Source organism: Anolis sagrei, chromosome 6 (assembly GCF_037176765.1).
Source record: "Anolis sagrei isolate rAnoSag1 chromosome 6, rAnoSag1.mat, whole genome shotgun sequence".
Classification (NCBI taxonomy): Eukaryota; Metazoa; Chordata; class Lepidosauria; order Squamata; family Dactyloidae; genus Anolis; species Anolis sagrei.
The window spans coordinates 9,793,530-9,818,796 of record NC_090026.1 but is presented as its reverse complement, the minus strand read 5'-3'; the positions used below and the strand labels follow the sequence as shown (position 1 = coordinate 9,818,796).

The window sequence follows — 25,267 nt, the reverse complement described above, 5'->3', positions numbered from 1 at the left end:
CTCTGCTGTCCTGCTGCAACTCTGAAATGAGGGCATCCCAAGAAAGAGTAATGTTTGGCTGCCTCCTTGCTGGATTTCCTATAGAGGCTTTAGATATCGAATGGGAACCTGATGGTGATGAGAAGACGCATTTCCCACTTGCGATCCAAAATGGAAAGACGTCATACCGTTCCAGCAGGGTGTCTGTTGCTGTCTCTAAGTTTACAACAACACCATATACGTGCAAAGTAAAGCGTTCCACTGGTTCCAAAGAGAACGGGCCTTCAGTAACCATCAATTATAAAGGTAAGGTGATTCCCAGGTGCCCATACAACAAACTGACCACACCAAGTACAAAGAGAAATGTCAAACAGGTCTACTTTACTTAGGCTTGAGCTTGAGGATGATGGTCTTCAGATGTGTTGTCTTGGTGGTGGGTCTGAAGGTGGCTGCAGAGCCCTATTCTTGATCCGCATGTTCTCCTGCAGTGAAGACATCGGTTTCCAGATGGAAGCCGGTCCTGGTCAGGGTTGGCTTGACATGCCTTCCTCTTGGCACATTTCTCTCTTTCACCCTCCATTTGTGCCTCTTTGAATTCTACAGCACTGCTGATCATAGCTGACCTCCAACTAGAGCGGTCAAGGGCCAGGGTTTCCCAGTTCTTGGTGTCTATGCCACTTTTTTTAAGGTTGGCTTTAAGCACATCTTTAAATCTCTTTTTGTGTCCACCAACATTATGTTTCCTGTTCAGAATAGAGTAACTGCTTTGGGAGACAGTGATCAGGTATTCGAGCAGCATGTAAAATCTAAAGCAAAAGAAAAGTGGATTGTGCTCGGTGTTTAAATCTGACACTGCTGGGGGCCAAATTATAGGTATACGTAGTATATGACATATATATAGCACTTTTTTCAACTGTGGATACAAGTGAGGCAAGGAGGGAAACATTTTGCTCCCAAAATACTGTGAGGAGATTTCCAAAACAGCGACAAAGTACTGCTTCAGCACCTGAATGTAACTTCCAGCCACCTAAAATATCTATAGGGGATCAAAGAAACCCTAAATGGTTTCTTTGATCCCCTTGAATTGAAGCTCAGATGTATGGCAACCATATGTAGAATAGCTTCAGACAGACATATTCTTAACATTCTCTCTGCCAGCTTTTAACCAGAACTTGAAAGGCAGTTTGACTTCAGTCAATGATTTTTAGAATATTGGTTTTAATTGGGCATGTTGAAGTGCTTTTAAATGTATTTTATTTGTTAGGTTCTGTCTATATTTTTTAGTGCCTGTTTTATTTCTGTACTAGCTTGGGTACCTGGCGGTGCCCAGGTTATTTAAAAAATTAGGTAATATCATTTACTTAATTCGTAACACTATTTATTAGGGAAAAGACAGTCTTTGATTTCATTTTTATGATGCTCCCATTAGAAAATACATAATCATGTGAGTGAACTATAATTCCCAGAATTGTGGGGCAATCTTCCCCAAACCAGGTCTATATGCACAGTTGACCATGTTGCCAAGTTTGGACCAGATCTGCCATCAGCTGGGTTCAGTGCTGTCTGGATATGAGTGAACTACAATTCCCACATGCCAAGGGTAGTCACCCCCAAATCCTGCCAATATTTACTGTTGGCCATGTTGGGTCTGTGTGACAAGTGTGGTCCAAATCTGTCATCAGCTGGGTTCAATGCTCTCAGGATGCAGGTGAACTACACCTTCCAAAATCAAGGTCATTTTGACCAAATCCCTGCAGTATGTTCAGTTGTGCCAAGTTTGGTCCAGGTCCATTGTCAGACCTCTCCAGTCTGTTCAGTTGCTGATCAATTCCTCTGTGTTTGCTGTGTGTCATAGGAAAGGGTAGGAAAAAGTTAAAAGAGAGGCAGTGGGCGGGGTCATGCAAATTTCACACAAGGAACCCTGGGATGCATGCTTGTGGTGGAGGAAACACATCAAATGTAGGATGAAACTTTCCCCAAATGAAAGCATTCCTTGGGTGGTGGGCAGAGGCGGCCCTGGGTAATTTTCAATGGTAAGCAAACAGTATTTTGGCGCCCCGCCCCCCAACCAATCACTGATATATATTTTCTGTTCGTCGTGGGAGTTCTGTGTGCCATATTTGGTTCAATTCCATCATTGGTGGAGTTCAGAATGCTCTTTGATTGTAGGTGAATTATACATCCCAGTAACTACAACTCGCATATGTCGAGATCTATTTTCCCCCAAGAGTGCCTCCAGAGCGCCCCTGGGCAAAATCAACTATACTGCAAATGCTTACTTTGCGTAATGGGTTGAGCCGCCTCTTGTGGTGGGCCATAGTATTTGGGGAGGACATTGGCAAGGTTTGGGCTACAGGTTCATGGCGCTCGCTATAGCCTGCAATGTCAGTTGAGGGAATGCCTTTGGAGGCTTCTCAGCACTTGGAACTATTGCCTGTTTGTGGAGGCAGAAGGCTGTCTGTGTAAGACAACACCTCCATCACAAACACATTTATTGTGTGTATAGATTGTAGCAATCGAAGTATCTCATATATGTATTTATTAGAAAGTATTCAATGTATTGAAGTTCCTATTGTCAGCTTTTTTTCCTACCCTTTATTCTCAGATTGCATTGGGCAAAGCCCAAAGCCAGTCCAGGTTCAGATCTTAACCCCCAACTGCGGTGAACAGGAGACAGAGGCCAGCCTGGAGCTAGTATGTCTCCTTCGGAGTCTCGGTCCCGGAAAAGCCAGCGTGGAATGGTTGATAAATGGAGAAGTGGAGCCAAAGAAAGTGGAGGCAGAACTGACTGCCGATAAAGACAATGGTTTCTCCAGCTTTGTCCGCCGGAATATCAGCAAAGACAGCTGGGAGAACGGAGACCGATATACCTGTAAAGTGACTCGCCCACCGGGCAGCCAGAATGTGACAATGTACAACACCAGCAAGTGCCAGGGTGAGCATTGGCAGCAATAAGGATAGATGAGGAATGACAGGTGCCTGGGGGGAAAACAAATGAGCAATTGACATGATCAGGGTGGGTTATTCAAAACTATCCAGGTTGTGAACAGCAAAGTTTGGCAGGTTCTAGATCTGAGACCCACACTAGACTACACTTTCAACATCTAGCAGCAGCTGTTCATATATTTGGTTTATACTGGGGAGGAGAAGCAGGGTGAACCCACAGAACCATAGAGTTGGGCCATTCAGTGCAAAATTTTGGAGAAAAACACAATCGAAGCACCCCCGACAGATAGCCATCCAACCTCTGTTCAAAAGTCTCCTAAGAAGAAGCTTCCACCATACTCCCAGGCAGTGAGTTCCACTGTCAAACAGCTCTTACTGACAGGAAGTTCTTTTGAATGTTCAGGTGGCATATCCTTTCCTGTCATTCAAACCCATGGCACCATTGAGTCATAGTCTCCAAAATTCAATGTCAACAAGTCTGGTGCCTCTTCCTCATGACATCCTTTCAAATATTTTATTTATTTATTTATTTGCAGTATTTATACACCGCTTTTCTCACCAATTTAGAGGATTCAAAGCGGTTTAACTATGGTGATCATGTCTTCTCTCAATTATCTGTTCTGCTGGCAAAACCTATCCAACTCTTTAAGTTGCTCATCATAGTGCATGGTTTCCAGGCCTTTGATCATTTCAGTCACCCTCCTCTATACACAGAGTATGATGAGAACCTGAGAATAGAGTACACATGAGCTTTAAGCCTTCCCGCCCTTCCAGTTCTGCTCCCAGCCTGGATACACGTCTTTACAACTACTAATTTTACTGTCAAAAGTGATCCCATTGCCCAGGACACAATTGTGTACATGCAATGCTACATCCATATAGTGATGGATTATATTCTGTTTTGATCAGACTCCACCTGGAATATGGGGTCCAGTTCTAGGCACCACAATTCAAGGACATAGACAAGCTGGAACGTGTCCAGAGGAGGATAACCAAAATGGTCAAAGGTCTGGATACCAAGCCCTTTGAGGAGTAGTTTAAGGAGCTGGGTATATTTAGCCTCCACGAGGTAATGTTAAGTGATGTCATGACAGCCATGTTTAATTATGAAAGTGTGACATCATGAGGAGGGAACCAGCTTGTTTTCTAAGCAATAGATTTATACAATAGAAAAAGAGATTCCACCTAAGAGTTAGGGAAAAACCTCTTGGTAGTAAGAGGTATTCAACAGTGGAATTTACTGCTTTGAAATGTGGTGGACTCCTCCTTCTCTGGCCTTGTTAAACAAAATCTGCCTCATCTGTCGGGAGTGTTTTGATTGTGTCCTCCTGCATGGCAGAATAGGGATGGACTGGACAGAATATTGTAATTCTCTGATAAACATATTGAGGTGGGAGTAATTTCCTTAAGCATCTTATGTAAATGATTAATACCTACTCCAGAAGGCTAAGGAACCCCTCCTGGGGACAGTTTTGGATAGAACATGCATTTAGAACGAAGGAAGAAGAGAAGAGAACATTATGTTCTGGGTGCAGAGAGAGGAGACCCACCTCCTTTATTTATTTATCATATCAGGAGCAAACCAAACAGTTGTATTGTATTTTAAAACAGAAAAACAAAAAAAAGTTTGCAAACTTGGCATTCTATTAAATGTCCTTTGACTAGTAGCTGGACATTTGGAGTGCCTCTGGTGTTGCTTTAAGAAGGTCCTCCATTGTGCATGTGGCAGGGCTCAGCCTGCATTATAATAGGCGGTCTGTGGTTTGCTCTTCTCCACACTCGCATGCCGTGGATTCCATTTTGTAGCCCCATTTCTTAAGGTTAGGTCTGCATCTCGTGGTGCCAGTCTGTTCAGCGCCTTCCAAGTCACCCATTTTTCTGTGTGCCCAGGGGGGGAGTCTTTTATTTGGTATCAGCCATTTATTGAGGTTCTGTGTTTTAGCCTTCCACTTTTGGACTCTTGCTTGCTGAGGTGTTCCAGTGAGTGTCTCTGTAGATCTTAGAAAACTATTTCTTGATTTAAGTCATTGGCGTGCTGACTAATATCCGAACAGGGAATGGGCCAGAGATATCACTGCCTTGTTCCTTTCACTATTGGTTGCTACTTCCCAGCAGATATCAGGTGCTGCAATACCGGCTAAACAGTGTAATTTCTTCAGTGGTGTAGGGCACAGACACCCCATGATAATGTGGCCTGTCTCATTAAGAGCCACATCCACTGTTTCAGCGTGGTGAGATTTGTTCCACACTGGGCATGGATACTCAGCAGCTTGCCCAGTGTGGAACAGATCTCACCCATCTCCTTGACTCACTGATGTTGCTGCTTCTATCAGCAGATGTATATAATTGCATTCTATTGTTTCTAACCCGTCACTTCCTCCAGGGCAAGTTTTTTAAAAAAGGAAATAAATACTTGTGAGCATATTACAAAGGGCAAATATTGCCAAGAACCATAATAAAAATGGAAGTCAGGATTGCAAAAAGCAACACTACTTGGAACCACATTATCTGGAGACATTTCACTGATTCTTAATTCCTTAATACAATCTGAATTAACAGTGGTCCAAAACCCCAATTAGTTCTTGGAGTTACATTACTTATGCATAGAATTTGGGCTAAAGACAATATATTATATACTAGCCGTCCCCTGCCACGCATTGCTGTGGCCCACATGGGGTTCTGTGTGGGAGGTTTGGCCCATTTCTATCATTGGTGGGGTTCAGAATGCTCTGTGATTGTAGGTGAACTATAAATCCCAGCAACTACAAATCCCAAATGTCAAGATTCTATTTTCCCCAAACTCCACCAGTGTTCACATTTGGGCATATTGAGTATTCGTGTAGAGTTTGGTCCCGATCCATTATATTTTGAGTCCACAGTGATCTCTGGATGTAGGTGAACTACAACTCCATAACCAAAGGACACTGCCCACCAAACCCTTCTAGTATTTTCTGTTGGTCATGGGAGAACTGTGTGCCAAGTTTGGTTCAATTCCATCGTTGGTGGGGTTCAGAATGCTCTTTGAATGTAGATGAACTATCAATCCCAGCAAACTACAACTCCCAAATGACAAAATCAATTTTTGAGTGAAGGACATACATTGGGTTGTTAGGTGTCTTGTATCTAAAATTTAGTGTCAATTCGTCCAGTGGTTTTTGTGTTTTGTTAATCCCACAAACGAACATTACATTTTTATTTATATAAATAATAAACTAATCTATTCCCTCCCTCCCTCCCTCTCTCTCTCTCTCTCTCTGTCTCTCTCTCTCTTGGATTGTACCCCAGCTTGCTTAGTGAGACAACCTATTGTCTCCATCACAAAGCCTTCCTATAGAAAGCTGCTTGAAGGGACAGCAAGAGTCATGTGCTCTGTGGTTGGACCCAATCTTGGAAACATCCAAATAAGCTGGCATGTTGATGGCAAACCCAGCCCTCAAGGCCCCTTGGAGAAGACAGAAGCTAATGGAAATCAACATGTGATAAGTACCCACCCGGTATCTATGGAACAATGGAAAAAGGGCACCACCTTCTCTTGTGAAATAGGTGGACATTGCTATGAAAATGACGTCAAAAACTTAACCATCAAAAATGACACACGTGAGTGCGGGTATCTGGACCTAACTGCTGAGCTATAAGGAGGAGGATTTTCAAACAGTATCATTATCTGGAGCAGAAATACTGTCCATACTGTGCATTTTAGTCAGAATTCATCATCATCATATCATCATATTTAATTACTTATTAATCACCCTCCACCCGAGAATGCTCTAGGCAATTTACAGCTAAATTGTAAAAGATAAAATACATACATACAGAAATTAAAAATTAACAGAGATCAAATGCTCTAGTAAAAAGCCAGGTCTTAAGTGCTAGAGTAAAAGGTCCTAAGTCACGCATGGCTCTCATATAGGGTGGCAAGGAATTCCATAAGGCAGGGGCAGAATTGATTCAGACAATCCTGGGTTGACTATGGTGTTTGTTCATTCAGACTGAGGACAACATCATGTGAACTCTTTTTGATATCAATTATATTACTGCCCAGCCAACTCTGAATGGCTACCTGAATATTGAGAATTCATAGATACAAGGCAGCACCCTATTCACTATGCAATTGCTGAAGGATTGGATACTAAAGTTGTGCATTCAAGATAAACCCTGCCCTGTTTTGTGTCCCAGCCCCAATCTGTTTTTTTTTTTTTGAACCCTCCTGAAATTGGGAGGGTAGATATTCGTTTTCAGTTTGGGGTCCCAAAAATCAGACCATTATTTGGGGAGGAGCTTCTCCACCCACTGGCTCCCCTTCCCAATATGCAGGTTTCTATTCTTCTTACCTGGCACCTGCGGTTTCTACTCAAGAGTAAGAGGCACTCAGCTACAGCTGTGCTCCCAGCCTGCCTGCATGCCCCGCCATACATGCACTCTCAGAGGCCCGGAACATGCCTGCACCCAAGCTCTGGGCCTACCTGCACTCCACGCCATACATACTTTTGTGGCGGGGCATGCAGGTAGGCTCAGAGTGTGCCTACAGCCAAGTTCTGGGCCTACCTGCACACACACCCCCCAACACACGCACACTCTCTTTCCAAGGCAATGAAGCAAGTTTGACTGCACATGAAATCAGGCTTTCATGTCACGAAGATTTCCATGCAGGGAGGTGGTTCCCATTCCATGCTCCCAAAGAAATAAATGGAAGACATGAGAAAAAAATGGGTAGGAATTAATTCTGCACACAACTCTACTGGATACATATGAGAAAGGTGAAAGATAGGAGTAGTCAGCATGAAAATTGACAACAGAGAGGATAAACAATGACAGTGATCAGCCATGGAAAAAACAGATTTATGAATATATTCAGGAAACATTAGGGCTCTCAAAAGACAACTTGCACCATTGAAATATTTGACAGACATTTGAAGATTATCTGTTTCTCTGATTTTTAATTATTTAGATTACAAACTGTTAGGAGAGTGATGTGCATGGCAAGGGGTTGGACTGGATGACCCATGAGGTCTCTTCCAACTCTATGATTCTGTGATTCTATGGTTTCATAATTAACAGCTTTGCACCAAAATGTATCTCTCTTTCTTGGTTCCATTTAGATACTACGAAGCCCTCTGTTGCCATTTCTCGAGCTCCCCTTGACATCTCACTCAAGAATGCCGTGGCCTTGATTCTCATCTGTGACGTGAGTGGGTTTTACCCAGAGGAAATTAGTATCTCATGGAAGAAAAATGGCACGTCCTTAAATGAGACCCTGTACAACAATGGGATGACAACAGCGGCTGGGAACGTCTACACCACCTATAGTATTCTGAACATTGGGAGAGATGAACCAGGGGGCAAGGGTGGCCGCTATAGCTGCGTGGTCCACCATTCCTCTTCTGATAAGCCTATCACCGCCAGTGAAAATGTGCCCATGGGTAAGTACAGGATGAAATTTACTATGCATGTGCCAACCAGATTTGCCCACCCACAACTTTTGTTCTGCCTGGAAATAAATGGTAAGTAAGCCTAGAGCATGGTCTCATGAAATCAGTAACGGTATCACTCAGATTGGTTTTTCTTCTAAATTTCAACTTTCAACAGGTTATGACGGGAACTTTTTGAAACAAGTCCAGCAAATAGATAGGACCAAGGGGGCAAACCATGGATCAAATACTTTATATGGCAAACTGCTAGCCATCCCTACCCAGGCAGCGCAATATCTTTCCCACTCGTTGCCTTACCAGCTTCTGAGTTAACGTGACTAGATGTCATTTAATTGGAATCCCACTGCAGAAAGTTGGAGGCAGATTTCATGAAATTCCTAGGAAATACCAGCAATGCCCATTTGGCTGAAGGGTTAAATTGAATTCATTTTTGAGAATGTAAAATGTGCCGATTTAAGGTTTGGAATCACTTTTGAAAAAGAAAAGATTTCAAAGGTTAAACTGGCTAGTGAAACTTCTGGGGTAGTTACTGAGGTTAGAAAGATCAGAAGAGCCCAGTTGAAGTCTATGGGATAAGGCAAAAGGGGCATAGGATTCAGTCATTCTTGCACATGTTCTTTTCTTCTTGTGCTAGTGCAGTCTTTCATAAGGTAATGTCACACTCATAACATAACCACTGATATAGCTGCAGAGAAAAAGCCGCCTGCATCCTGCAAGACTTGGCATGATTCAGATGGGTTTTCTATCTCCTTCCACAATAATAAACCTGTACCATATTCAGATTATTAAGAACACCTACAAATTCTCTTATTCTTGATCTGAAAAACATCACAACTATACTGTGACATTCTACCAAAACAAATATCACTCATCTCTTATATAATTAAAAATTTGAGGGGACAAAATTGTGATTTTTGTTAATAATTCAGAACTTCTGCGTATTTGAACAGCTTATTTATTGGGTTGTTGTAGTTTTTTTCAGGCTATATCGCCATGTTCTAGAGGCATTTTCTCCTGACGTTTCGCCTGCATCTATGGCAAGCATCCTCAGAGGTAGTGAGGTCTGTTGGAACTAGGAAAATGGGTTTATATATCTGTGGAATGACCAGGGTGGGACAAAGGAGTATTGTCTGTTGGAGCTAGCTGACCACCTTGATTAGCATTTGATGGCCTGGCAGTGCCTGGGGCAATCTTTGTTGAGAGGTGATTAGATGTCCCAGATTGTTTCCCTTTTGTTTTTCTGTTGTAATTTTAGAGTTTTTAAATACTGGTAGCCAGATTTTGTTCATTTTCATGGTTCCTTATTTATTATTTATTTATTTCACTTACTTATACCCCGCCCTTCTCACCCCGGGGGGGGGGGGGGGGCTCAGGGCGGCTTTCTGCATGTAGACAATTTCAGCAGCCAGGCCATCAAGTGCTAATCAAGGTGGTCAGTTGAAACATTCACACCTAGCTCTAACAGACAAGAATCCTTTGTCCCACCCTGGTCATTCCACAGATATATAAACCCATTTTCCTAGTTCCAACAGACCTCACTACCTCTGAGGATGCTTGCCATAGATGCAGGCGAAACGTCAGGAGAAAATGCCTCTAGAACATGGCCATATAGCCTGAAAAAAACTACAACAACCCAGTGATTCTGGCCATGAAAGCCTTCGAAAATAGCTTATTTATTGTCTAAAATCCAATTCTGTGCAGAAAACAATGTATTTTGTATAAAATATTCACAAAACAAGTACTGGTGTGCAAAAAATATTGAAAAACTCATAATCTTGCCAGTTGAGGAGAGAACTTCTGGAACAATTCACTCTTCCATGCAAGCATAAAATAAGTTAAGATTTACAATCCTATTTTGCTGTGATGTGATATCATAACAATAAACCCACAAGTCTTAACAGAGAGGTGAAGAAGACTAGCCCCAAGAATGATGGCCTACTTAGATCTGGGCATAGGGTGAGACAACATGTGTTCTGTTTACACTCACATCTGTAGCACAACCATAGCGACATTATAGCATTGCTAGAATTCTATATAACCTGTTACATACGTAACTCTACATATGCATATACTTAGGTATATAACAAGGGTATATAACCTGCTACATACTTAACTCTACATATACTTAGGTATATAACAAGGGCACTAAGAAACCCCTTTACTGAATTACAAAGAAGCATGACGGGGCACTAGCAAAAATGTCTGATGTGCATTGGTTTGCAATGCATGTTGGTGTGCAATGCAAATTGTATGCTGGTATGTACCATGCACTAATATGCATTGCACACCAGTATGCAATTGGGCACTTTGACAGTTCTGCTAGATAGTAATGTAATAGTATCCCTCTACCCCGAATAAAGACATTACACAATGGTGCACTTCGTATTCCCACAGGCACAAGTTCACTTACGAAGGCTAAAGGTTCCAACAGGGTTCTGACCTATATTTGTAGATTCAAAGAAATGTTTGTTGTTTCTGTAGCATCGAACCTTCACCTCTAAAAACAAATACAAATAGAAAATGGCTTCAAAATAGTGTCTGGACCTGACCACAAACAAATACCATTCAAACGTTTCTAGTGAAGAACTGCAATGTGCAAAATAGCCATCAAAATCAAACACAATCGAGAGAGTTTTCATATCACTTTGCCCGATTGTATCCTTTTCAATGGGGAGAGTTCACACATTTGCCTAAAGAGCTTCAGGTAGCAAAACACTGTGTGATGAACACAAACCTGACTCAGACGGCAAAACAACAACAATCTATAATGAATTGTTCACTCTCTTTGGAATGAAGTTTTGTGAGACAGAATGAAGATTTTTATTGCCAATGATCCACAATGTCCGAAAATGATCATTTTTAGGTATTAAACACAGGCCTTCATGGTGCAGCTGGAAAGTGCTGCCATCAACATAAGAAAAATACCTAAGGCCTTCGTTGATTGTGAATTGTTGTGTGCCTTCTCTTTGCAAACATTGACCTTGTGTCAAAATGCATAGGGGTACATCTGCACTGTAAAACGAATGCAGTTTGATACTGCTTTAACTGACATGGCTAAATGCTATGGAATAATGGGATTTGCCATTTTACATCTCTGCCAAAAGCCTTGCTGCCTCTTCCAAACTTCAACTCCAATGATACTATATCATTGATCCATGGCAGTTAAAATCCTCATTAATTCTGTATTAATTCTACAGTATAGATGCACCCTAGAAGAACAAACACAAGTATCCTGTTTCTGCTGTCTCATATTGCTTCCCTATGGCTATTTTCACCTCTTTCCTCAACTGCTACAAAACTCATATTTTTGAATCTGAAATCCTTTGCATGCTACCTCTAAGTAGACTCCATCAGTATACACATCTAAGATTGATCCATACACTGCATGATTATATGGAAATAATCTATCAGACAGATGGCAAGTATTTAACCTCAGCACATTGAAAGCCAAAACTAAGGTCACAACATATTTTACAGAAATCCAACATGCTGATGATAACATAGTTTGTGTGCATTCAGAAGAAGACCTACAAGCCATTCTAAACACTTTTGCAGAAGCGTACAAGAAGCTCGGCCTCTCATTGAACATTGAAAAAAGTGCTCTTCCAGCAAACACCAGCCAATTCCTCTGCAATGTCAGAAATCCAGCTTAATGGTGTAATGTTAGAAAATGTTGGCCATTTCTGCTACCTTGGCAGTCACCTCTCCACAAAAGTCAACATTGACACTGAAATACAACACCGTCTGAGCTCTGCAAGTGCAGCGGTTTTTTTGAATAAAGCAGAAAATGTTTGAGGATTGGGACATCTGTAGGGAGACCAAGGTGCTTGTTTATAAAGCTATTGTCCTCTCAACCCTGCTATATGCCTGCGAAACGTGGACAGTCTACAGATGTCACACTCAACTCCTGGAATGATTCCATCAGCGTTGCCTCTGGAAAATCCCGCAAATCTCTTGGGAAGAGAGGCGGACAAATGTCAACATGTTGGAAGAAGCAAAGACCACTAGCATTGAAGCAATGCTCCTACACCATCAACTCCACTGGACTGGCCATGTTGTCCAAACGCCAAATGAAACAGTCACTATAGTCCCAACTCAATAATGGAAAATGGAACGTTGGTGGACAGGAAAAGAGATTTAAAGATGGGCTTAAAGCTAATCTTAAAACTGTGGCATAGACACCAAGAACTGGAGGCTCTAGCTGGAGGTCAGCTGTGACCAGTAGTGCTATGGAATTTGAAGAGGCACAAATGGAGGGTGAAAGGGAGAAATGTGCCAAGAGGACGAAGGGGGGGTCAAGCCAAGCCTGACCAGAACTGCCTTTCGCCTGGAAACCGATGTCCTCACTGTGGAAGAATATGTGGGTCAAGAATAGGGCTCTACAGTCACCAACGAATCCACTGCCACGACCCTACACTTGGAAGGCTATCATATTTGAGCAGCAAAGGATCACCTAAGTAAATAAGCATTTGCCAAAAAGTACCAATTTATAAGGTGTCAGTTCTTTATTTTATGTTGTTAATGCAGCCAAAAAAGTCAAAGTTTGCTCCAAAAGTAAATATTACATAAAATTTCTATTTTGCCCAAAATTTTTGAAGATCTTTCTCGCCGTGGCTTGAGCAAAATTCTACATGTTGAAGTTCATTCACCACAAGAATTGGTGGATACATCTGTTCAGTTTTATGGCTCCAGCTATAATCTCTGCGCATAGAGAGAATTCTGTTCTCTTTGCTTCTTACGCCTGTCACACAGCAGTGATAACTTCTACTGCCTACTCCAGGAAGATATGCAAGATCCTGGTTTGCTGTTCGCCTTGCTTGACTCATGAAGAATTGCTCCATTTCTTTTGTTTGTCTACCTGAGGAATTCCTTTTGCTTAATCCAGGTAAATTGGCATCTTCTTGGTACAACTTCTAACGATACTCTTTTGTTATGTTTTTTATTATTATGGCTACTGAAATGTTTAATTTCTTTGCAGACTTCTTTGAACCTAAACGTCCTCTTGTGGAACTCCTGCAGTCAATAGACCAAAAGGAGAAAACTGTGATGCTGAAATGCATGGCTTCAAACTACAGACCCTCAAAAGTGAGCATTCGATGGAAAGGTAGCCTACAAAACCGGAGTGAAGCTTCCGCAGAACAAGCCATGGCAGATGGAACATACAGAGCCAGTAGTCATCTTAAAATCCCAATTTCTCAGTGGAAAGCGGTAGAAAGCAACACTTGTGAGGTGGTACATAAAGAAACAAATTCCAATGTCATCAAGAAGGCCACCAGGAAAGGTAACAGCAATACTGTAAACCAATAATCATCAAATTGCCAAAATGTGTAGGGCTGTAGCTCTCTGCTTGTCAAATCACCTTTTATTGAAACCTTAAGCAAACCAGTAAATACAGGACCAGTTGGACATCCAATGTTGGGATTGTCATTGTTGTTGTGTACCTTCAAGTAATTTCTGATGTACTAGACCTCAAAAGCATTTTCTGTAGTTGGGAGTATGTGATTTGCCCAAAGTCAACCATTGGGTTCCTATGGCTGAGGAGCAAATTGAACCTTGAGTTGTAGCCCAATGATCAAACCAATAAATCTTCTAGATTTGAATGATGGCTAAGAGGTAAAGATGTGGGGGTTTAAACAGTTTTATCACAGACAAAAGCAGAAGTGAAAAACTGAGATACAAAGGGGTGAGAAATGGAAGGAGAGAGGGGGAGGCGATATATCTTTGGTATTAATAATATTTTATTTTTTAAAAATTCATGCTGAAACACAGCACAAATGTTTTATAGACAGACATTTTGTGTCACCTCTACTCATGGTGTTACCTGGTGTGGTTTGCACCCCCTTAACACATTCCTTGTACTGCCACTGGGTTTGGGCACTCAAACCACAAGAGCCTACTTAGTTAAATCTATACACTATTCCTAATGCTCTTGCTTTCATCAAACGTTCAAAATAAACTTGTAAATGAGATGCTTTGTTGATCTTTCTGTATTTCTTTGTCTAGACTGGATTCTACCCACAGCCCTCAGCCTGTCCCTCAGCACAACACCCTTCTGCCATAGCATAGGCCTGGGAAACAGGAGTAGTATCACCTTATTCTGTTCCATCCACGGCTACTCACTTGAGAAAATGCAAATCACCTGGGAGGTTGGAGGGAAGGTTCAGCAAGCCCCAAAGCCAGAAGCATATCAACAGAGTGGGAATGACTTCTACACTAGCAGCAACCTGACAGTGCCCCTCAAGGAGTGGAACAAGCTACAAGAGTATACTTGCAAGGTGACCCAACCAGAAGCAAAACACATCCAGACGGCCAATATCAGCAAGTGCACAGGTGATCATCCATTATGGTTACTCTCCCTCTTTCTCCATTTCTCTTCTTGGTTCATTTCTGTCCAGAGCATAAATTCATACTTTTGTTTAGTTATCCCATTCCTACTCTCCTTGGATCCTGTTAGACCTGAAACAGGAAGAAGGCCAAGGAATAAAACTAAATGAAAATGCAATGTAAGTCTGGACTGCATTATCAGGCTGAACATATAGTTTCTGAGAATGTAAATAAGTCAGACCATTGGAAAGTAACATTGTCATATATATATTTCAAAATGCTTCACTGCATTCGTCATAAAGATCACCATTTGGCTTTTGTTCCCCTATAGCATGTAAAGATAGCATTCCACCTCCCAGCCTCTACCTCTTGAAGCCATCTCTCAAGATGTTACTCACTCACAGGAAAGCTCTCCTGACCTGTCTAGCAGTAGGATATGAACTGGACCATGTTATGCTCACCTGGATGGTGAATGATGTCAACCACACCAAGGATGCTAGAACAGAAAACATCAAAAGCTACACAAACTGGACCCAGAGTTTAAAAAGTCATTTGAACATCACCAGTCAAGTCTGGGGTTCTGGAAGCAAAGTCCAGTGCATCATTTCTCATCCCTGTGCACTCTTCCCAGATATCAAACAGAGCATCCAAAAACATGAAGGTGAGAGAAGATTTCAGAAGACAAGGGTGACAATTGAAAAACCAATAGCTATGGGCATAGAATGTGCCTAAAAACTTAGATACTGGATTTTCTCCATACTAACAGAAGAAAATGTATGGAACACTTCAGTCATCAGACATATGTATAAGGAAAATTGGGTTCTTGGTTAGAAATATATGCTTTCAAGCTTTTATCATGAAAATTAAAGACATGTAAACCATACAATTCATTCCTCTACCCAACATCATCACATCTCTTTCAACTTCTCATCAAAAATCATATTTGCCAATATTTCCTTTCTATTCTCCTTCATATAGATTCCAGTCTCATTAAAGAGCCATCCCTCTCCTTGATCACTCCATCAACAACACAACTGATGCAACCTTCTACCCAAGCTGTAGCTTGGCTGGCTTGTGTGATATCTGGGTTTTCCCCAGCTGAAATACTTGTCAGGTGGAAGAAGAACAATAGGGCCATTGATACCTCGCAATATATCACTGGACCTCCAGTAGTGGAACCTGGAAGTCCCACCTTTACCACCCAAAGCATCCTGAAAGTCCCAGCATCTGAATGGGAAAATAGAGCTCTATATACCTGTGTTGTGGGGCATGAGTCCCTAAGTGACCTGAAGAACATCAGTAGAACCTTATATGGTAAGTGTGGGTGCTCCATTTGCTGCCAACAACATAAAGCCTAGGCTTGCATAGTAGACATTATCATTTGGTGCACTAGACCTAAAGTTTGTTTGTTGGACCAAGTCACTTGGCTGAGATTTAAAGTACAATTATAATACATAGACACACATAAACTTAGAAACCACAGTACAACATTCTCAGATGAATATTGAACTTTCTTTCTGGAACATCCCTGCTTCCACGATTACCTACGATGGTGAGAAAACTCTGACTGTGGTGTTTGAGCAAGAATGGCCATTTGCACATTGCGGTTGTTAGGTAGTAAACATGTAGGTACGTGTATTTTCACCACCCAAAAAATTCTCCTCTAAAAGTAATTGTTACTGAAAGTCAGGAGGACCATAGCTGTGATCTTGAAGAAATTGTGACTACTTGACCCGAATTGAGTGCAGCATTGATGTTTTATGGGAGTGTTGTGGCTCACCCCATCTTTGTGGCCAAAACGGCACCACACTCATCAGAAGTTTTGGGACAAGCTTGTGACATTATTATTCCTCTTCACCCCTCCCCTCAAAGATCATTTATATCAAAGAAATTGGCTTTTTTCTGAAATGGAAAGTTGACTTTTGGTTGACTGCAGATCCCAAAAATATGTGAATGGTGGGGATGGGCCTTGAGATTTCAGAAATGGCTTTGGGGACCACATACAACTCATTAATCAGATTCTCCTACCCATCCTTTAGTGTAAGTGTATGTGCTTGAAAGTAGATGAAAATCTGCTTAGTTGCCAGCCCTATTGTTTAGCAACAGTAAACAGAGTCTTCAACCTCAGAAGTTCTGCTTGCAACTCAAGATCAACCATTTCATTTCAGATCTTCTGGAACCAGCTCCCCCACAAGTGGTGGCATTCCACAACTCAGAGGACAGGGGAGGCCAGAAACTTGTCTGTTTTGCTACCAACTTCTATCCCAAAAATATTGACATTCAATGGCACATCAAAGGAAAACTTCTCAACTGTAGTTCAGATTCTTCCACTCTTGTGCCCCTTGCTAATGGGAAATTCCAAAAGAGCTGTGATTTGCTAGTCAGTGGAGAAGAATGGAGCAAGCCAGAGACATATACATGCACAGTAAATCACAGCGCTACCACAACCTTGGTTAAGAAGGACTTGCATTCTTCTGGTAAGTCCTATCATACAGAAAATACCTGCTATAATTAGAGGATATATAAAAATCCCATTTTCTTCAGCACGAATGAAATGGAAATTATCTAGTCATCCTTCCAGGAAGCTAGAAAGTCCAGCTAATAAGCATATTCATAAGCCTTATGAACTAGTCCAAAAAAAGAGTATGTTGGGTTAGAAGCAGAAATTATTGTATGTAGCTATTATCTGGCTGATGTAAGATTTATGACCTTGTCACATGGCAGCCGACGTCACTCCACTTCATTGGGGTAATGGGGAACCCGGCGCTCTATACCCCACATCACCTGGCTCCAGGTGAGGGCAATCATATGGAGGGAAACATGATCACACGACTTCCCCCCATGGATTGCAATGGCAACACAGGAGCTGTCCCATGTTGCCCTGGTGGTGGCATGCACCGGCTCTGCCCTCCTTCATCCACAGAGCCACAGCAGTATTATCTGATGGTTTCCAGCTCGGTTGGTAACCAGAGCTAAATCGGCACATAACACCAAATTTAGCCCTGTGTAAAGAGGTTATTACTGTGGGTACTTCTAAGAACAGTTTGGTAGTCTGACGGTGATTTCTTTTTCAAGGAATGGTCCCAACTCTCAATAATGAGACAGCTATCAAAATGAAACTGCCAAGCTTTGAAGAACTCTTCATAAACAAAAGTGCAGCTGTCACCTGTATGATGCAACTAGTGAATAGAACCACCAATGCAACATTCAGTTGGACAATGGATGGAGAATCTGTCATTGCAAATGACACTGAAGTCTTGGAAGAAACCAACAGCACATCTTGGATCTACAGCAAACTCTGGTTGAATCTGACTGAATGGAACACCACCACAGAGTTCACCTGTAGCATTTCTGATGGGCCAACAGAAACCAAATTCAGATGGAATGGTGAGAACTAATAGAAAAGCTGGGTGAGATGTTGAACAGAGGGAGCACTGTCATTATAGCTGGGTAATTCAGTTAAACAGTAAAGCAAGTATGGAACTCATTAGATGTTCTTTGGGTTTGCTTCCATTCGTTTAGGAAATGGAGCCCATGGGAATCCCATGGAGGCCATCACATGACATGAGGGCACTTCCAGTGGGAATTCATGGAGCTCCATTTCTTAAGCACATTGAAATTGAATCCAAAGCCCTTTTTCAGGAGTTGGGTGCTACAGGTTCCAGGTGGGAGAAAGTAGGGGAAAGATGGGTAAGGATGAATGGGATGAATGGCCATCCCTCAAGAAGGGGAAAGATGAAGAAAGACACTTCCCTCCACTTTCTCCTCGCTCCAACTGATGAAGCCCTAGAAGTTGAAAATGAATTGATGGCCCGTCTTACTCAGAATATACAGACTGCGGCTAATTCTAGATAAAACTAAACAAAATCATGACCCCTATAGAAATGTAAAGCTTTGGGCGCATTGATGGTTCTTAGGTTATATATCTACATCACATTTGTTTTATGCCACTAAATTTCTCATTATTTTGCGAGAACATTGTGGGAATTGCAACTTGGTGGTGGTGAAAGTATACCTATGAAGGAGTTCGATCCATGACTTGGCATATATTGGCATCAACACACACCTATTTTGACCACATAATTTTATCGTTTCTCTAGGAAGAAGCAATGTTTGGTAAAGTTGCATAAAAGTCATGTGTTATTATGTGCCTAAGTTTGGATTCTACCGTATTTCTGTTCTTGTTCATGGTCTTTTTTCTGCCCTTTCTAATATAGGCACTATAAAGCCTCCAAAGGTCTACCTCCATCACGAGCAATCCGGTGAAGACTCAAATGTAACCCTTCTGTGCATGGCCAAAGATTTCTACCCAGGAGAGATCTTTATGGAGTGGAAGGAGGAGAACGAAGGGATGTCACTAAAGGGTTACAACGCCCATGGTTTGAAATGTGATCACAAAAAACAAAAATGCTCACTAATGAACATCCTCGAAGTTCCCACAAGCAAATGGATGACAGGAATCACCTACTCATGCCTGGTAGCCCACATTTCCTCTGAAAACATCACAGCTAGAAGAGCCAGTTCCCTCTCTGGTAAAACACACTTTAATTGCACTGTTTAGACTTACCAGCTGCTAAAGGCACAGCGCTAGAAAAATGATTCCACTTTCTTGACTTCTTGGGTTTGACCAGTCTGCTGTTCTAGCATTTTCATTTGTCTAATGTTCACTTTGTATGTATCTTAAAGTTCTACATTAAATTAATTATCCATGAGATGTTTCTTTCTTTCTTTTCTGGCTGGCCTTTTATGCTTCTGATACAATAAATGGATGGAAATTTTGCACAACCAAAGTCTTCCCTTTACATTTGACGAAGTGCACCAATAATTCTCTAGGACATTATTTTATTATTATTTTATCAATATATAAGACCAAAGGCCTTGATTATTAGACAGGATGAAAACTCCATGAATGGATACATTAAATAAACCTATATTCACCAGGTATTTTAATTTTATTAGTATTTTTGTACTATATGTCTGGGAAATCAAGATGTAAACAGATTAAAAACAATAACATTGAAAATCACATTTGAAAACATTAAACCAGAAATAATGCATCATACAAACATTAATTTGTCGACTCTACTAAAAACAAATTCAAGTGCCAAAAATTATTTTAGAGTGGGGTTCCCAAATCTCAGTGCATGGCCTCTCTTCTCAGGACCTCAAAATGAGGTAGAAGAATCTCAGGGTGAGCGTGTTGCCTTGAAAAGTATGGGGAATGTTTTCCTTATGTGTTAGACTCAATGTTTTTTGGTTTGAATGACCTACTATGTGCAACTGTGGTTGATGCTTAATGTAGCATGCATGGCTCTTCCCTTTGTAACATCATCTTCAGAGAAGAGTATATTCAACATTTTGGATATACATAATAGAAATGTTTGCAGTGCATGCACATCAAGCAAAGATTTGCAAATGTAAATATGCTCTTCTGCCCACTTTAATAAATGGATACTATAATAAGTTTTATAAATGGACCATTTCCTTCAAAAGACCTCTTCAGTTGTTATTTTTTGACAACTTTATTTTTTTTCCATCTCTCCAATAACTTTTCATTTGCTTGCATTCCACAGATACCTGGGATTGTGCCATTATGGGTTCTGCTGTATGTGATGTCCGTAATGAAAACGAAGATGAATACAGTGAACTGGAGGATGCCAATGGTGTCTGGAACAAAGTTTCCACTTTCATGGTTCTGTTTGTCGTTGCACTTTTCTATGGGGGTCTTGTGACTTTCATCAAGGTAACATACAAGTGTTGTTTTTGCTGCTGTTGTTGTGTGACCACCCAGTGGGCTTTCATATCCAAGCAGGGAATTGAACCCTGGTCTTCAGAGTTTATAGTCCAGTGCTCAAGCCATCCATCATGCCATAGTAGAAAATATTGGCCTTCTAAACTTCATCCATCAGTTCCTTTTGCTCATAATCTTTCCCCATCTTGCCCAACTGTTGCATCATAAAATCACAGTAGAATTCAAGAGAAACTTCGAGGCAGAACTTCTGAAGCCCCTTATATACTGCCACATTATCCACATTATCAAAGAGGATAGTCCACATTATCTTCTTTGAACTGGATTATATGAGACTACACTGCCATATAATCCAATTCAAAGCAGGTAATCTAGATTTTATATGGTAGTGTAGAAGGGGCCTGAGTCAGAGTGGGAAGTTTCAGAAGATATCAGACCCCATTTTCACCCAAGAGGGTTGCCTCCAGGGTTAATGTAAAGATAAAATGAAGAAAGTGGACAAAGTATTCAAATTATAGTCCTTGCAAGGATGTTTTCAAACGTAACATAAAGCCAGCATTCATGTCTCTTTCTAGCATGAGAAACAAAGCAATGTATCTTTCACTTCTCTCTATTCTATGTTTTTTAAAAGTTGAGATCAGTTATTGAACACTCATTTTATTAAGGGCACTAGACATGCTTTATAAACACTATGGAAACATGCCCTTTGATTGCACTGATTTGGCAGGAGCAATCCCAATGACTTTTCTATTGTCCCACTTTTTCAGCTACTATTAATATATGCCAGGTTTTTTTCTCTCCACCTTCCACTTCTCCCTCCTTTGTTCACAGCTTACATCAGCTGCTGCAAACTGAATTCAAAGTGAAATGTAGGTGGTTCTCATTTTGAAAGGGTTAACAGAACTTAGAAGTGTTTAAGTGCTGTAATGAAAACCTAAAGAGAGGTTTGTCCCTCTCCTCTGGCCTGCAGAAGACCAAAAGCTAAGAGGAGATAATGTATCTAGAAGACACAAGATGCTCTATTGCCAAGTACGCTCAGGGAATACCCAGGGTGGGTTAACACCCAAAATGCTTATCTGTAACAATAATGAGTGTGTTTACGTAGTTTGTAAAAGGTTAGCAGTTAGAGACATTGAAGTGGCAAAATATGAGAAAAACATGTTTTTGAATGGTTGATCCGATAAGAGGGGTGTGTGCCCATGACACAGTGAAAAGACATGTATATAAGGTGACTGAAAGATCCAAATGGGAGAGACAGTTTTTTTTTTTTTTTTTTTTTTTTGAAGACACTGTCTTGGCTGTTTCTCCCTGTGTGGCCACACTTGAAATAAAGAGATTTTTGCTTCACCTACGGAGACTGCTTGCTTTCTGTCACCAGCCTTGGGGTGCCTAACAAAAGGGGTTCCCTTCAATTTAAGTCATCATCATAGAATGGGGTAGAATTTTGCTCTCCCCAGTAAGCTCAGGCAAAAGAAAATTACTATGGCCTCTCCTAGTTCATGTCATCTTGTCGCTGTAGTTGCATGACTTCACAGCATTTCTGACTTATGGCAACTTCAAGTTGAAGAGGTTTCTTGGTGGAATGTGTTCAGAGAGGAGTTGCTCTTCCCTTTCTTTGAGCCCGAGAAAATGTGACTTCTCACCCAGTAGTTCCCATGGCCAAACAGAGGTCATAATGCAAAGTTCAAACCAAGTAGCAAAGATATAGAGTCTCACTTATCCAATCTTCGCTCATCCAATGTTCTGTATTATCCAATACAGTCTGCCTCCTGCCCGGAATAATGTCCAGGGTGGGAGAAAGAAAGAACCCTTGTCTGTTTTGGTGCTAAATTTGAAAATACAGTAATTACTACATAATGTTACTGTGTATTGAACTGCTTTTTATGTCGATTTGGTGTAAAACATGGTGTTTTGGTGCTTAATCATGATATAATTTGATGTTGAACAGGCTTTCCTTAATCCCGCCTTATTATCCAACATTTTCACTTATCCAACGTTCTGCCAGCCCATTTATGTTGGATAAGTGAGACTCTACTGTACTGAAAATTCCTCTCCTACACAGCCATCAAAGGTACAAGAGCCATCTCCGCTCTCCTCTTTCCTACAGTAGGAAAGGTGATACCCTTAAATAAGTTTTGAATCTCACTCAGTTCATTCAAACAAATATAATGTGTTGTCGAATGCTTTCATGGCCGGAATCACTGCCTCTGAGTATGCGTGCCATAGATGCAGGCAAAACATCAGGAGAGAATGCCTCTAGAACATGGCCATATAGCCCGAAAAAAACTACAACCCAAATATAATGTGGTTCTCTCGTTTTCCCCCCACCAATTCTGTTTCCACAGGTGAAATAATGATCATTTATTCCTCACCATGAAGACTTGATGGAATTTGATCTCTATTTGACATTTCCTCAGAGCTCTTCCATTATCTCTGCTCAATGTTTCACAATTCTGAAAGAAAGACAAAGCATTAGTGACAACAAGCATTAATGTCAGTGAGACTTGCTTTGCTTTGGCAGCTTGGACGACTGACACTGGCAAACTGGCTTCAATGTGCAAAGAATGCAAAGCAACCCCTGGGAAAAGTGGCTTCAAGCTATACTAACATTATCCCCAATATCAGGTATACGAAATAGTTTGTTGCAGACTCATATCTGCCAGACCACAAATCCACAGAAACTGTGCAACACAGAATAAGGTTGTCGTTGCTCAAAAACAAAACAGAGCACAAGGATGAAAAGTGCACCAACTATCCATGAAAAGCAAAGTGTGCTCAGCTTTACAATTCTTAAGAAAGGGGTTGAGAGAATACTCTGGATTTAAGTGTCTACATCAAAACTACAAATCTAGAGGTCCAAACCATCCTATTTTCAAAAGCAAAACTAGATTTGGCCTTCCATCTTTGTGGGTTTGATTTTTGCAGATTTGATTACTTGTGTATTTGATTTATGTGTTCTTCCTTAGGGATTCCTAGGTCCATTCATGTTCATGTGTTACACGGAATCACTGTTTAAGATTGCCTGACTTTCATTTTCAAGATGAGCATTAAACTTTACATCACCACTTTATCATTAGCACTTGTTTTATCATACCACTGTCTTCTATTGCTGCTTTTAGTCCAGGATAAAGGGGAAAATGAGTCTTCCAATGCTTTACAGAACAAAAAAAGACTAGAGAAATTGTCTATTGGTAATAATCAAGTGGTTGGCTTTGGCATAATTTACTTCGAGTGTCTAACTTGGTACCTGGTGGGTAATAGAGCAGAAAAATAAATTAAATAAAGGTTTTCCTAAAGTTCTCAAGGCTAGTCAATTGTCAGACTCACAGCATTAAACAGTTTACTTGAAACTATAGTATGTTCTGATTAATATTTTACCATACTTTAGCACCTATCAGCATTAAGACATGTTGCATTTGATTGCATTATACTAAATTGAATAGCACTAGCTAGATATTAATTACTATCAAGTCTCAATTTCTTGAACTGAGACCAGATTCTTGCTTTCTCTTAACATTAGTGGGTATATGAACCATACAACAAAGGTGGTTTTTATTGCATTACAATGCACTAGACCAGTGTTTCTCAACCATCCTAATGCTGCGACCCCTTAATACAGTTCTCATAATACAGTTGTGGTGACCTCCAACCATAACATTATTTTCGTTGCAACTTCATATCTGTAATATTGCTACTGTTGTGAATCATCATGTAAATATCTGATATGCTGGATGTCTTTTCATTCGCTGGACCTAATTTGGCACAAATACCCAATACACCCAAGTTTGAATACTGGTGGAGTTAGAGGGAATGGATGTTGTCATTTGGGAGTTATAGTTGCTGGGATTTATAGTTCACCTACAATCAATGAGCATTCGGAACGCAACTAATGATGGAAACGGAATCAACCTTGGCATACAAACTCCTATGACCAAGTAGAAAATATTGGAAGGGTTTGGTGGGCATTGACCTTGAGTTCGGCAGTTGTAGTTCACCTACATCCAGAGAGCACTGTGGACTCAAACAATAATAGATCTGGACCAAACTTGGCACAAATACTCAATATACCCAAATGTGAACACTAGTGGAGTTTGGGGAAATTGTATTTGGGAGTTGTAGTTGCTGGGATTTATAGTTCACCTACAATCAAAGTCCCTTGAACCCCATCAACGATAGAATTGGGCCAAACTTCCAATATAGAACCTCCGTGACCAACAGAACGTACTGGAAGGATTTGGGATGAATTTACAGTGATTTAGGGGAGATGTAGTTCACCTTCCACCTTTCTGATGGGTCTTTGGCGACCCCTCTGACACCCCCTTGCGACACCCCCAGGGGTCCCGACCTCCAGGTTGAGAAACGCTGCACTAGACAAAGTTGCATGAGTTTATGTAAGCACATCCTTAGATTCATTGTTCATTTTGTGTGTTATTTTCTTTTGTACTCAAATTCATGATAACTGTAATGCTTTTTCTTTGCATCCCAGTATATAATTGTTTACCCTAACTAAAGCACTGTATCCCTGGCTACTATATTAAAATATATTCCTAGATATATTGTTGCTGGTTTCATTTTTCCACTGAGTACTGCTGGGCTGTGATGGAATACTTATCTGCATCCATATGGGATTAAAGATTTTTAAGAGTCAGGAGTATTACAAGTAAACATTGTAAAAATGGAGTCCCATCAGTGTAAATGGCACTTTGCAAAGATTCATAAACCAAAAGCATAATTTACAGTCTTAATGCTGTCAGCGGAAAATGCAAAAAAAAAAAAGGTGTGAGAAAAGAAGCCAAGTTTTTAAAAAGCAGAAGTGAGAAAGGAGCAAGCAGTTGTTGAC

General features: G+C 40.9%; 1 protein-coding gene across 1 annotated transcript in view; it reads left to right on the top strand.

The window, feature by feature from the left end:
* Positions 1 to 25,267, top strand: part of LOC132779198 (uncharacterized) — a 51,719-nt gene continuing 26,452 nt past the window's right edge. Inside the window, 12 exon segments of the mRNA XM_067469561.1 lie at positions 1 to 285; positions 2,585 to 2,914; positions 6,211 to 6,522; positions 8,025 to 8,345; positions 13,333 to 13,635; positions 14,358 to 14,684; positions 15,010 to 15,339; positions 15,657 to 15,992; positions 16,847 to 17,155; positions 17,754 to 18,065; positions 18,896 to 19,210; positions 20,252 to 20,421. Coding sequence (XP_067325662.1) covers positions 27 to 285; positions 2,585 to 2,914; positions 6,211 to 6,522; positions 8,025 to 8,345; positions 13,333 to 13,635; positions 14,358 to 14,684; positions 15,010 to 15,339; positions 15,657 to 15,992; positions 16,847 to 17,155; positions 17,754 to 18,065; positions 18,896 to 19,210; positions 20,252 to 20,421 — 3,624 coding nt within the window. The 5' untranslated portion in view covers positions 1 to 26.